General features: G+C 39.2%; 1 protein-coding gene across 2 annotated transcripts in view; it reads right to left on the reverse strand.

Moving 5' to 3' along the window:
* Positions 1-15645, reverse strand: part of COPG2 (COPI coat complex subunit gamma 2) — a 116885-nt gene that overhangs the window by 76200 nt on the left and 25040 nt on the right. For both annotated transcript variants that reach the window (XM_027573194.1, XM_027573195.2), the window contains exons 5-9: positions 15335-15414; positions 7455-7530; positions 5884-5976; positions 4263-4349; positions 3062-3219 (exon numbers count right to left, since the gene is read on the reverse strand). In XM_027573194.1, the coding sequence (XP_027428995.1) occupies positions 3062-3219; positions 4263-4349; positions 5884-5976; positions 7455-7530; positions 15335-15414 (494 nt within the window). The remainder of the gene's footprint in view (positions 1-3061; positions 3220-4262; positions 4350-5883; positions 5977-7454; positions 7531-15334; positions 15415-15645) is intronic.

A 15645-nucleotide genomic window follows, 5' to 3' on the forward strand; every position in this document is an offset into this window, starting at 1 on the left:
AAACAGTAATTTCTCTGACACTGGCTATAACAACATCTTTCTAGATATGTCTCCTGAAGCAAGGGAAACAAAAGCAAAAAATAAACTATAGGGATTATCATCAGAATGAAAGTCTTCTGCACAACAAAGAAAACAATCAACAAAACTAAAAGACAACCTACTAAATGGGAGCGGTTATTTGCAAATGACATATCTGATTTTAAGGGTTAGTATCCAAAATATATAAAGAACTTCTAAAACTCAACACTCAGAAAACAAATAATCCAATTAAAAATGGGCATAAGACATGAAAAGACATTTCTCCAAAGACATACTGTTGGTCAATAGACACATGAAAAGATACTCAACATCACTCATCACCAAGGAAATGCAACCTAAAACCACAAAGAGATACCACCTCACACCTGTCAGAATGGCTAAAATCAGAAACATGAGAAACAACAAGTGTTGGTGAGGATGTGGAAAAAAAGGTACACTCACGCACTGTTGGTGGGAATGCAAACTGGTGCAGCCACTACGGAAGACAATATGGAGTTTATGGTTTCTCAGAAAGTTAAAAATAGAAATACCCCATGATCCATTAATCACACTACTGGGTATTTACCCAAAGAATACAAAAACACTAATTCAAAAGGATACAGGCACCCCTATGTTTATTGCAGCATTATTTACAATAACCAGATTATGGAAGCAGCCCAAGTGTTTATCGACAGATCAATGGATAAAGAAGACAGGGTGTGAATACACACACACACACACACACACACACACACACACACACACACACACACACACAATGGAATATTATTCAGCCATAAGGAAGAATGCAATCTTTCTATTTGCAACAACATGGATGGAGCTCAAGAGTATAATGCTAAGTGAAATAAGTCACAGAAAAATATATGATTTCACTTATATGTGGAATTTAAGAAATAAAACAAATGATCAAAAGAAAGAGGAAAGGAAACAGACTCAACTATAGAGAACAAACCGATGGTTACCAGAGGGGAGTGGGTGGGGGATGGGGTAACAGGTGATGGGGACTAAGGAGTGCACTTGTTCTGATAAGGACTGGGTGATGTATGGAATTCTTGAATCACTATATTGTACACCCGACACTAATAGAACACTGTATGTTAATTATGCTGGAATTAAAAAGGAAGGAAGGAAGGGAAGGAGGGAGGTGAGGGGAGGGGAGAAATCCAGTCTTGGAGGATCCTGTAAGAGCACAAAAGGAAGAAGTTATTGTAAACTGGAGTAAAGTGGATATTTGTTATAGGTTAGTGGACAGATTAGCGAAATTGTGTCCCGCAGTTTTGTGGAAACCATAACTTGTAGATGATGAACCTGACTCGAGGGAATTTCCAAGGAAAGTGTTGAAGGTGTGACCTAGTTTCATCTTGCTGCTTATAGTAAAATGTGAGATGACAAATTCCACCAGTGGGCAGCAGCTTCAGCCTGTGCCCATGAGTTCCCACCTGCCTGTGATACCCTCCCTTCCCGACAGCCTGCCCTAAGGATCTTGGACTTGCTGAGCAAGCTCCCAAATTGCAAATGCCAGTTCCTTGTAATAAATCTCTTTATATATTTATCTGCTATGGGTTCTGCTTTTCTGGTTGAATTCTGACTAACAAGGAATTTAAAGCTCTGGAATTTCTTTTTAGTTCCTTCTTATAGTTTTCATTTTCCCTGCTCATTCGTTATAACTATTTCCCATTTAAACTCTTGAAAGCATCTTTTATAAACCTGTTAGAGGTCTTGTCTGCTAATTCCAATGTCCAGGACATATCAGAGTCAGTGTCTGTTGACTGCTTTTTCTCTTAACTACTGGTCACATTTTCCGAACTCTTTGCACTTCTATCAGTTTTTTACTGTATATAAACATCGTGAATGACAGGATGCAAAGACTCTAGAAATTTGATGTTTCTCTAGCAGGCAGTTGGCTGGCTCAAACTCCAAACTTCATCTCTTTGGCTGTGAGTGAGGCACAGCTGAATCTCCACTCAGTGCTTTTGGTTCACAGCTACTGTTTTTCAGGTTTCCTAGAGTTTTCCCCTCTCCACGTATAAACCATGGTCAACCATGGAATTTTGCAGAGTTTGAAATTGATTTGGGCGCTTATCCCAATTGTGGTTCCCTCCTTTCCAGGACTTCCACCATAGGTTTTCATCACTCTTTCCATCTCAAACTATATTCTGACCCCTCTGTCCAGTAAATACTATGGCTTTCTGTGATCCCACATCTAGGAACTGTGGGATCTCTGGAGACTATCCAGAAATACACAAATCTCACCTAGTATAGCCTCTGCTTCTCAGACATCAACTTCCTTCCAGTTTTTGCCTACTTTTTACCACTCACCAGTACTTTCAAATAGTGGTGGGTTTTCCTACTTTTGGGGGGAGGCAAAGTTTTGTACCAATGACATAAGTATTTGCAGTGGGCTAATGTGACCAAGCTACTCCACCATTATCAGAAGCAGGAAGCTCAACCAAATATTTTTTTAATATTCCACTTTATCTTCTCTGTTGACATTTATGCTACAACTCCTATGTTTTTCTTTAGTGGTTACTTAAGAGATTACAATATTCATCCTTATATTATCACAGTCTACCATCAAATAACATAACACTACTTCATGAACAATATAAGAGCCTTACAAATGTGGAATTCTCTTTTCCTCCTTCACGCCCTTTAAATAAATAAATCATTAAATGCAGCACTTCAATATTCTTTAAAAAAAAACCAAAAGGAACAAGCAAGATTCTTCATGTCACTTCCAGCTTTCACATTACTGCACATCTTATGATCTCTAAGTATTTTTTGTTCAGTATCAGTTTCTTATTGTTGGCAATCGTAATCTATTAAATACATATACCAGAGCATACATTAAGGTAAAAAAAAAAAAGTTGCATTACTTAGAACCCCATGAATTTTCTTAATTTGGAAAACACCAAATCTGTAAAATCGGCGCTACCCAAAAAAACATTCATAAAGGAAATAAACTTGGAAGTAGGTCAACCAGCAAACAGAAAATTACTTAGGTTTAGGTGAAGACACTTACCCCTCTTCATTTTCTTTTAGTAAGCGACTGGCAATTCGGATCAGCATGCAGTAAGCAAACTGTGATTTGAGACCGGATTTAGTAAATTTATTCAACATCTTAGAAACAGCAAGGCGATCATTCTTCTTAAGGTGATACAGGACTCCCAATGCGTGGTACTAAAGGACGAGAAAAAGGATGTAACACACAGAAAGCTGAGGAGGAAGAGGACAAACTCCCAGGAAAATAAAATCATATGGCACTTTAGTAAAAAGATACCCATGTCAAATGTATACAAATAGAATACCTTTTTCGTACTGAACCGAACACAGGCAAGGCTGAGAAACTCTTATGAGTTTCACCCCCAGAAATCAAAGATTCAGACTGCACAAGTAGTATCAAAGAGGCGACATACAATCCGAAGATGGCTCTAGCAGGTTCAGCATGGCCCCACACATCCTGAGTACAAAGGCTCTCGGGTCCCAGGCTTTACCAGTGTCACAGGTCTCTGTTAGTGGCTTTAAGTCATCTGTGGCCATGTTAGTAGTTAAAGGAGTAATCTCCTAAAGCAGGCTTAAGGAGTGTAATTATCGTGGCACTTTGTGTAAAAACACAATGATCAGAGTTAAGAGAGCTAGAATGTTTCTTGAGGGAAAAATTACTACTCAATTTCCGCATAACTAAATATGCTAACATGAGAAGTTATAAACACTGAAAGGGGATGAGTAAGTATCCTCTCAAGTACACAAAATTGCCAATTAAGATTTTAATCTTGTTCCTTTTAATTAGGAATTAATAAATATCAAAAGATCTTTCCAACAAGATGGTTTTTAAGTTTCACAAAATAAAAATTACTCTTCACTGTTTGTGTAATGTCTACCATAACCAAGTTCCGAAAAGCTTAGAACTGGGACATCCTTCATCACAAACTGTTTTTCAAATAAAGGACAGAAATGCAGCATGAAGGACCTTTGGAATGAGCATCTCCAACTACCGCTGAATGTAAGAATCCTTCCTGAACATTCCTACAGCTTTTACAAAACACTCGCAGGGTCTCAGACAGTAATTCTAATCAGTGCGATATCTACTTGAGAATATGTACTAATAGGCTGCTCAATATTAGCCTTTAGCTAGTACACATCTGGGAAGTCAATACATTGCCCCTAAGATGGACGGTTAAAGAAAGCTGGTCTCAAGACCCAATATGATTCAATGGCAGTACCTGGACCATAATGTTGTCACTGGAAGCCGCTTCTTGGGCTTCGTTGACCCAGCGCTTAACCACGTCATGGCTTATCTTCATCATGTGCTAGACACAGAGCAAAATAAGAGTAGATCATGCATGGTCATTAGAGGTTTGCAAGCATAAACTGGTTTTCTTAGAAAATCACTAACAGGGGTTCCTGGGTGGCTTAGTCGGTGGGCGTCTGCCTTCGGCTCAGGTCATGATCCCAGGGTCCTGGGATCGAGGCCCGCATCGGGCTCCCTGCCCAGCGGGAAGCCTGCTTCTCCCTCTCCCACTCCCCCTGCTTGTGTTCCCTCTCCCGCTGTCTCTCTCTCTGTCAAATACATAAATAAAATCTTAAATAATAATAATAATAATAATAAAAGAAAGAAAATCACTAACAGACGTTTCCAAATGAAAGAGACAACTCTGTAGCTTTTAGGAATCTATTTTAAGTCTCTACTCCCAAGGCAAGTAATAAACCAGAAACTTTCTCCAGGACATGTGTGTGGGGGTGGGGGGCCCTGAGAGACGTGGGTGAAAGGATGCAATGAGAGGGGAGGGACAGCAAAGGAAGAACTAATGAATAGAATGGTGCTTAAATAATGTTCATATTCCTGGTTTTACTTCCAGGAAACTCAACTGGAAGAAAAAAAAGAAACAGTACTGATATACTGAGCTGTAAAACTTGGCCAATTATATTCCAGACCCAGAACCTCTTGTGATTCAGATGACCTAATCCATTCACACAGGAACAACCAATTTTCATCAAACACAATGTGATAAAGCTGTAATGAATGCATTTTGTTTTGATAAAAAGGGGAAAGAAAAGGTATTGCTGAAACAAAGACCACTCTCCGGTAAGAAATTTAGAAGTGGGACAGGAGGCTTTGGATTGAAGGCCACCACACATGCTAATGAAAACTGAGGTAAAAAGGCAAGAGGCCGAAGTACATCTCAGAAAGATTTAAAAAATAAAAATTTTTAAAAATTGGCCAGTGTCTTCTCTGTCCACCATCTCATCCTTACCCCCATTTTCATTATGTATACAACAGAACTCTGATTACCAAAACCTTTCAACATGGAAGTGTTATGGTTTTTTTTTAACCAAGATTTAATATACATTTATTCTTAACACGTGGGACATAAAGATTTCATACTGAATAAATAATATTCATTAAGCCAAAAAAGGAAAAAAGGAGGAATTTACATCAAGTTTTAGCTACACTGTTTGAAATACAAATATGCAGATTTTATCACTGAAAAAATCTCAATTGTGTTTCTTCACCAGGAACTTCAATTGAACCTAGAACTTTTTCACACCTCGATTAGAAAGAAAACAAAACAAAAACCCAGAAAAAAATAAACCGTAAGTTGACTGACTGCTGAGACAGCAAGGACTTTTTACAGAGACCTGTACAGCATCACACCAAGAGGGAAAATTTATGTTTTTAACTGCCCATTTTTATGCTCCTCTGATAAAACACTCCAGGATAAAGTAATAGAGATGTATCTATATTTTGTGAATGTTGCGTTTGTGAGAAATCGCAGTGATATTTTGTTTTTCCCACAGACACTGTAGCGCCTGTAAGACCCAGGCAGCTACTTGCTCACTTACTAAGGAAGACACCAGTGCAGAGCTGGATACGCTGGAGACTTTGTCCACGATGGCCTGCTTCATGTATCTCTCAATGGCCTGCAACATTGTTCCCTGATAACATGCATAAAGAAAACACTGTTGAAGCAAAACAGTTTCACCCAAAATTACTGCTTCAAAATAATTTACAAAAACCAGTCATCTATTTGTTTCTGTGCCAATATTTAGAATGCATTATAAGGATTATCATGTAACAGATAATCCTATTCCAGAGGGCAGGACCCAGACAACTGAGTGGAATCTTCAAAGAGGACTTTTTAAGAGTATATGGAAGGAAAAAAATGAACTGTTCAACAACGAAATCAACGGTCTCAAAGTGGAGAATCCCAGTCTGAGCAAAGGCATAAGTACAGGCTCAACTTACTCAGGGCTGTTATAAAAGAAATTCCTAGATGGGGATGGAGCTGTTTTGAAATTCTGAAGATGCCTCTGTATGAAGGGGATGAATTTTATATGGATCCCATAGAGTCCTATAAATCAAATGTAATCCCTGATTTTAGATAACTGAGAATTAAATGTTTAATACACTACTACCGTGAGCTCTCAATATGAACTCCTCTGAAAATAAAATTCTTTTTAAATTTAACTGGAGGAAAGCTGAGCACTGGGAAGGTGGTAGCAGATGAAGGTGTGTAAACAGACCTAAGATCAATATTCAAGTAGACAGGCTTACTGCTATAGCACTGCCATTGTCACGTCTTACACGGCCAATTTAATATGAAAAACAAAAACAACCACAGCCAAACAGCTGAGCGGCTGTTTGTACCATTGTACCATTTCTATTACTCCTCTTAGGATCCGGACTTACCATTTACTCTTACTCAACCTTTAAAACCTGAGAAGATTGTAACCATCCACACAAAATATACCCAGGCGTGAACGTAGCTGAAATATTATTCAAGATGCTTGGCAATGCCCAGCCTGCCTTTCATTTTAACCTTTCCTACTCAGAGTTCCTAGAAAGGGACAGCCTAACATACTCTATAACCTCATCCCTCCAGATGTGAGGGATCAGATCTGACTCAGATCTACATGGTTACAAGCCACTGGCTGGCTGATGGCTAACCAGGGTCTCTCAAATATTTCAATGAGGAGGCCTGAGCCTGCTAAGTGATGGATCATAACTGTAAATATCCGAGAAATCTTGCTGCTGAGTTCCTTAGAGCTGCCCTATTTCTTGTTCTGGCATCCGTTGTAAGCTTTACCTCAAATTCTGAGAGATCTATTTCCTATAATAAAGTTTAAAAAAAATAAATTCAAATGGGTTTTGGTTTCCCACAAGCAACGTTCCCTGACTACAACAAAATTCCGTGAGGGCAAATACAGAGAAAATAGACTAATCTAAATAAACAAAAGGAAAAGACGACCTGAAAGAAAAAAAAGCCTGGAGGCACAAAAGCCTTTCTGGTGGTCATGTTTCTATAATACTGAAGATTCACAGAGTCAGACTAGGGAATCCTATTAAATTTACATGGCCACCTGTAGATAAACACAGTGTCCCTTTTATGCCTCAGGAAACAAAGAGAACTTACATCAGTGATTCTGCAGAGAGCCCTGATGGCTGGGCCTCGGTACACATCTTCCTTTCCAGTCATGTCCTTAGTCAGACTAAGAAAAAAAAAAAAAAAATCAAATGAGTTACCATGAATCAATTAACATCTCTCCTGTGGAGTCCACCCCTAGCTAATTCCAATTGTCCCCATAATTATCTTAATGCAGTGATTAATTCGGCAGATATTCACTGTCTTCTGCAGATAAATATTAAAACTATCGGGTAGAAGGCTGTTCTAAATCCCAATAGAGCAGGGAGCAAAACAAAGTCTTTGCCTTCATGGAGCTAACATACTAATGAGAGGAGAGATAATATACTCTATCACATAAACAAAATATATAATTTTAGATACTGATAACTGGCATAAAAAGTAAAGACAATGGTCTAGAGAACCACAGGCCAAAATCCCCCCAAATCCTAAAAACCCATCAGACTAGACAACTCCTCAAAAGACACGAACTACAATGATTAACTCACAAGGTCGTGCTCTCTCTCAGGAAGGGCTTTCTAAACAACGGTCAATGCCTTCAGACCTTTCTACTGCATCTCAAAGAATAAGCAGAGGAGTTGGACGGAGCTACTGACTTCCGTGCCCATACTTTAAAGAGGTTTTTAGCCTCTATACTCTGTTACTCACCCTTTTATCTTCCTGTCCCCCAAACGGACTATTCATCCCCCTCCCCCTTTTGCCTCCCCTTCACAGGGTCCAAAACAGCCTACAACTCCACCTCGCTCCATCAGGATGCCAAGAGGAGAAAATTGTGAAGAACTGATAGTCCTTCAGTTTCTTTATTTTTTTAGTTAAAAAAATATTTTCATATGAGTATGCTTTGAAAACATTCAGAAGGGTATAAAATACAAAGTCCAAGTCTTGCCTCACCCACCCTCGCCTCTAGTGCCGCTCAGCTAAAGACAGTCATTGTGAACCGTTGCTTATGTTTTCTTAAGGAACTTTTTAAAAATCTATAAGACCATAGAGACATAAAAACACATGCAGGTGAACTCCACTCTTCTGGCACCTCCCTTTTTCACTTAATATAGCTTAAGAATCTTTCCTTATTGGTAGATTTATTTTTTCAATTTTAGGTATCTATATATTTTTAAATATCCAAATATATATCTAAAATATCATTTTAATAGTGACACAGATTTCCACTGTTGAGATATAAATAATTTATCAACCAGTTTTTTTCATAAATATTTGCATTTTTCCAATTAGATAAAAACTGAAGCTTGGCAGGTTCAGTTTCTTCTAAGGTCTCTCTCTCCTTGGCTTCTGCACTGCATGAAAGCAGCCATGCACAATACATAAAAAATAGGCATGGCTGTGTTCCAATAAAACTTTATTTACAAAATGAGGCGGCAGTTTTAGCCATGGGCCATAGTTTGCCAACCACTGCTCCATGCTTCTCTCTTAGTTTGGGCTGCCCTGACAAAGGCTTACAGACAGGTAGTTTATTTGGGAATATGTTCTGAGGGAAGGGAAGGGAAGACAGGGAGGGAAGGAGGGAAATTAATACAAAGAAATTTTCTCTAGTGGGTCACTGCTGCAGGCAACTAGTTACTTAATGAGCGATCTTCTGAGGACCCTTATGAGATCCATGTCAGAACCACATTTCCAAGGGATGAAAAGGAAAGAATTTACCCACTAGGTCTTAGCCACCCACTGGCAGAGGGTTAACCCCAAAGTGTTAACTTCCCATTCGGTTAAATTCACATGTTAACTCCCACAGGTGAGTTCCAGGTGAGTGCCCAAACTGGAGTGCCAGAGAAAGTGCAGGGCAAGAAGCCAAACACACGGCGTATGCTTGGAGTGAGGCACTATGGACACAAGGGAGCTGGACCCTGCCCGGAGCAGCTGACTGCAAGCAGAACTGGGATCACAGAGAAGGCCTGAGAAAATGTGAGGTGGCTCAAAAGCAACACCCAGAACAGTCCATCCTTTGCACCCCTCAAACTTGAACGTGTCCTCCATTAAATCTAACCTATCACCGAGTCTTCAAGATGGTAACCATCCACTATTTCTACAAGACACAGGAAAAGGAGTGGAATATGGTACAATCCTTGCTGCTACAACACATTCCAAAGCCGTAACTGAGATTCACCATCTCCTTCCCATAATCACCCCTTCTATATTTCCCTCACTCTTAGCCAGCACTTTAGCTTATCTTGGTCAGGTGTCTGGTAAGTGGCTCAAACCTTTATCCCAAAGAATCTGAGCTCTTTGTTGGAGATTTACCAGGGCTGGACCACTGGCTGTTCCCTATTCTCTATTCACCATTGTCTCAGGCATGAACACATCAAAATATACTCAATACCTTGAATTCCAGATACAGTCCTCTCTTCCACGTTTGTATAGCGACAAGCCTAGCTCCTGACAGTGATCAAGGTCAATTACCTCTATGAGGGCAGCAGCTCCTTTCTTTACCTGCTGGTCCCCCACATAAATAATCCAAAGCAGCCTAACAGTAGTCATCATTTCGAATGTGCCAACTGGCTCCCTGTCTGCCCCAGGACTCCTCTGACACTGGAGTATGGGGTACCTGTGGTTGCCAACTTGTCACTCAGACACATAGATCCAGAAGCGTGGGTTATTTCTGTGCTGAAGGCAATCCTCAAACAGTGGGAGCTAGAAGTCAATGGGTTAAATGCTTCCCCCTGTTCATCCCTGAAAACACTGTCCCTTGGGAAACAGGGCCTTTAACCCACATTCTGGGTGGGGATGGGAAGCATAAGTTCTACAAGTGGGTGACTGGGAGCAAAGGTGAGAAAAGCATGTGCTACTTCTACCTCTTAATTCCTGGACCCACATATTGTATTTATTGGTACCATACACTACACTGACCATCAATGTAATGCATAGACTGCATCCCACAGGAGAATTTTCTAACTGAACGGGGTCCCATCTCTAACCTACTACCTCATCTGAGCATTCAGTAGGTCATCCCATCATCCCACTAGGCTGTCAGCTCCTAGGTGAAACAGAATATGGTAAAACTACTGGATCTCTTAAGTCATGAGCCTACTGTCACACCATTTTTGCCATAAAATGAGTGGCAATGCCGTGTAGGATACCATGAACATAAGAAACTATACAACTCAGACCTACTGAAAACCCCTGGATCATCTTCTATGTGGTGTTTTTGCCATTAATTAAGAGAAACTTAGGTAGTCAAATTTAATCAATCTTTTCTTTCATTGCCTCTGGAACTGTAGTCCTAACAAAAGCTTTTCCCTACAACAAAAATAAAGAGGAATATACTCATCTTTTCTTTTAGTACTTGCATGCTTTCATTTTTAAAATTTATATTCCTTATCCATTTAGAGTTTATTTGTATATAGGATGTGAAATATAGATCTAATTTTATTTTTCCAAGTGACTACTCAGTTGTCCCAGCATCATATATTAAGAAGTACCTGTTTACCCCAGTGATTAGAGATGCCACTTTGGCAAATACTAAATTTCCACATGTATTTGGGTCTAATTCTATGCTTTCCATTTGGACCAGAAAATTCTGAAAATGTAGATCAGCATGGCCAAGGTGACTCATTACAGAGTCATCACACAATTTTATTCCAGGGTCTATTCATGTGTCAGTACCACACTGTTTTAAGTGTTCAGGCCTCAATACTGCACTGGTTGGTAGAGCTCACAGTTTTTCTTTTACAGTTACTTCCTGGTTATTCTTAAATGTTTGTTTTTCCATGTAAACTTTAGCATCAACTTTTCTAACTCCAAAATAGATAGCCCGTTGATTTTTTTCATTGAGACTGAACCGATTTTACAAATTAGAGAGCACTGAACTTTATGATGTTTAATTGATCTACTCAAAAACATGTACATTCGTTCAAATATACTTTGAGTCTTTCAGGGCTTTAAATTATTTTTTCCTCTTATAAGTTTTCTGCATAAGTTCTTCTAAGGCGATCATATCATTCTACATTCCCACCTACAGTATACTTGGTGTTGAAGCAGGCTTGTTGATTGGTGTTGTCAGGTTTTGTTATTTTAACGAAGATTCTAGTGGGTATGGAAGGATATCTCACTGAGGTTTTAATCTGCATTTCCCTAATGACTAATAATATTGAGAACATTTCCATGTATTTCTTGGCCATTTGTATATCCTTTTATGAAGTGTCTGGTTTTCTTCAGAATTTTTAATCTCCATGGTTTCTCAGCAAGGTCACACAACTGTCTACATATGCAGAGGGGTCATCTACTCTATTAGTTTTCTATTCCTGCTGTAACAGATGACCACAATTAGTGCCTTCAAAGAAAAGATTCTTACAGTTCCGCGGATTAGCAGTCCAACACAGGGCTCACTGGGCTAAGATCACTGTGTCAGCAAGGCTGCATCCATCTCAGAAGCAAAATACATTCACCCCATCCCAAGATCCCCCGAGATCTCAACGCATTACAGCACCAACTCAAAGTCCAAAAGCTCATCGAAATCCCACTGATTCAAAAATCCTGACCTTAGCATCAAAATCAGTTAGGTACGGGTGAGACTGGGTATACTCTCTCCCGAGGCAAAATTCCTCTCCACCTGTGGGCCTGTGAAACTAGGAAACAAGTTGTGTGACCCCAAATACAAGGGTGGGGCTACCACAGGATAGCACTTGCAGACTTTGCTGTTCACAAGGAGAAAATGGGATGAAAAAAAAAGAAGAAAAAAAAGTCACTGGTCCTAAGCAATTCTGAAATCCAGCCAAGCAAACTGGAGAAGGTTTCAGGTGCTGGGGAGAATTCTCCATCGTTCTCAGCTCCACACTATGGGCCTGCAACCCTGCCCTCAGAGCCATCCTTCCTTTTTGTGAGGGCGGCGCATGTTTAAAGCTGAGCAGTCTTCTCGGCCGGTTTCCTATCGGAGAATTTGGGACTCTGACAACCTTCTTTCACTTTGTCCTCTCTCTGTCCCTTTCATTCCAGACTAGCAGTGGTGCTGCTGCTGTAAGAGTCTCAGACATATAACGTCTCAGTTTCAGGTGCACAACATAATGATTTTTGTAAAGAACTCCTGGCTCTTAAACAGGTGTCTCCTCAATTTATTTCTCTAGTCTCAAAATTCTACTGTAAGTGGTAAAAAGAAACCAGGCCACACCTTGACACTCTGGAAATCTCAGTTAAACATCCAAGCTCACAAGTCCTGATTTCTATATAACTGCAGGCACAATCCTACTAAGCTCTCTGCCACTACAGGACCAGGGTCCCCTTCCCTCCAGTTGCTAACACCTTCCTCATTTCCTTCTGAGCCTCCCAGCAGTACCTTTAGTGTCCATATTTCTACCAACAGTATGTTCACAAGGATCTGAGCATTCTCTACAGTGGTGTTTTCTCTACCCTGCTCCTCACTTCTTTCTGAGTCTACCAAGGTCATTAACATCCAGCTTTCCACTAACACTCTGTTCAAGGCAATGTAGGCCTTATCTGTCATGTTCCCCCAAATTCTTCCAGCATCTACTTGTTGCCCAATTCCCAAAGCCACTTCCACATTTTCAGGTATTTGTTACAGCAGTACCCTACTTCCAGATACCAAAATCTCTAGTAGTTTTTCCCACAGCTTTGAGATATAATTGGCATATAATATTGTATAATTTTAAAGTACACAATGTGTTGATTTGATGCTTATACAAGATCTACTCGTTTTCTATGGCTACTGTAACAAATCACCTCAAACTTAAAGACGAAAGACCACGTTCACTTCTTTATCTTACAGTTCTGTAAGTTAGAAATGCAACACAGGTCTCACCAGGATAACATCAAGGTATTGGCAGGCCTCCTTTTGGGAGGCTGTAGGGGTGAATCCATTTCCTTGCCTTTTCTAACTGCTGGGGCCACCCACATTCCCTGGCTCACGGCCCCCTTCCTCCAGCAACATCGCACCTGTGACCTGCTTTCATCATCACATCTCTTTACTGACCTTTCCACTTTCTTCTTCCACTTTTAAGGACCCTTATCGGGCCCACCTGCATCATCCACCCTATTCTCCCTACCTGCTGATTAGCAACTTTACTTCCCCTTTGCGGTATAATGAAACATATTGTAGGTCCTGGGACTTAGGCCAGGGATATCTTTGGACGGCCATTATTCTGCCTACTACATCTACTAATCTCTTAAAATGAGCTAGAAGCAAACCATAATTCATGGCAGCCTAACAGGATTCAGAAGGAAGTACTAACAGCTAAACAAACAAAAAACCCTAATCTATTTTTAATTTTTCCAACATTTAGTGAGTACAGCAATCCAAGTGAAGATTTTCTGTTTGTTACTTGTGGCAAATATTGTTAGCTAACTAATCCAATACCCATTTCCAACCCCTTCTCCCTTGCCTGCCCCCAATACTTGGCCTTTAAAAGCGAAATCGTCACTTTCCTGGTCCTAACAAGAGTCGAGAGTTGTATAACACAGCTGTGTCAAATGAAATCTACAAATTGCCTTGGGAAAAGCTATTGCATACCTGATAAAAGAGGCAGATGGTGCTGGCCCTCCCTGGCCCCCTTCCCGGTACCCCTCCCACCTTGAATGGTGCACTGCCAGTAATTCAGGCATCTATTCTGCAATCATGTGAGATTCAAGAGACACCAGCCCTCACACTGTTGCACTACTGAACCAACGCTAGCTACTCTATGCCTAGTGACTACATCTGCCTTTTGGTTATTTTCAGCTGAAAGCTTCACTAATTGAAACTTATTCAATACAACTGCTGGTTAAAAACAAGCACCCTCCTCCAAAATTTATGTTGTTGTACAAAGACCAAATTCACTTAAATGAATTATAATTAATAATTAGATTATCCATCCTGACTCCAGGACACTGGGAAATTTTCAAAATTTTAAAGAAAATAAATAGCCATAATCCCAAACACCCAGAGATAATCTACTGGTAATATATCAGCATATTTCCATCCATATATTTTTATATATGTACATAAAATATGTTTTAAAGGGAGACTATATAAAGTACATGGACTTGAATTCAACTCTCATTCAGCACTTTATGAGGACTTTTCCATATCATTAAAGATGTCTCAAAAAATTAAAATAATCCCATAATCTGATTATGACATGGTTAATTTATATATAATTAAATTCAACAATAGCAGACATTTAAATTGTTTCACCCTTTCTGCTAGTGTAAACAGTGTTGCAATGAACATTATTACATATAAGTCTTCCTGTGCTATCTCTGATTATTTTCTGAGCATAGTTCCATCGACATGGGATTACTGTGTCAAAGGGATAAAACTTTTCAAACGTTCAACATCTGAATGCTGTCAAACTGCTTTCTAGAAAACCTGAATCAATTTATTATTCTGCCTCCTGTATATACAAGAATATCAGTCTCCCTTACAAGCACCTACTGCCTTTTTTCTTTTTTGCCAATTTGATGGGTAGAAATCTTATAACTCATTTGAGTTTTTAATTTACATTTTTTGGTTATGAGAGAATGACTAAAAACAACCAGATCCTTTATATTGGTATTGTAAGAACTATCACTTGGAATTTTTTTGAAGTAGAAGAGTTCTTTACATATTATATATACTAGCCTTTTGATATACTTATTGTAAATATTTTATGTCAATGTATCATTTACATTTTGGTTCTGTTTACATATTATTATGAACATTTAAAATGTATTAGCAAATCCGTTAGCATTACCCTTTGTGACTTCTTTGCTTTATCAGATAGACATGGTTTTCACATGATGACAACCACATTTTAGGAAAGAATGCTTTAAGATTTTTTTTTAATTCCTATTTGCTTTCTTACAGTCAAAAAAGTAAAACTAATAGAAAAAGAACAACAAATATTCCACTAAATATATAAGTACTCCAGGTTAGGTTCTGACCATTCACATACCTGCTCGTGACAATTATCACATCCTCAGATATTGTAGCCATTTCTTTGATGGTAAGGTAGCACATTCTTCTCAGTGTTTGCTGAAAAATTATTTATATAAGGCAACAGGTTATTCATAAGGAAATGGTCCTTGAAACTGTTGAAGTGAGGGCCCCAAGTAGATATACTTAGAAGATTATTCTTAATAAGATTCTCATCTATCCAAAAAATCCTTCTGAAAATATCTGGATGAGAAAACGTTCAGAACACTACTGTTTCCGAAACAAGTAAATGATGCACTGACATAGTGAAAAAACATCTAGGTGAAAATT

The sequence above is a fragment of the Zalophus californianus genome, chromosome 12, assembly GCF_009762305.2.
Source record: "Zalophus californianus isolate mZalCal1 chromosome 12, mZalCal1.pri.v2, whole genome shotgun sequence".
Classification (NCBI taxonomy): Eukaryota; Metazoa; Chordata; class Mammalia; order Carnivora; family Otariidae; genus Zalophus; species Zalophus californianus.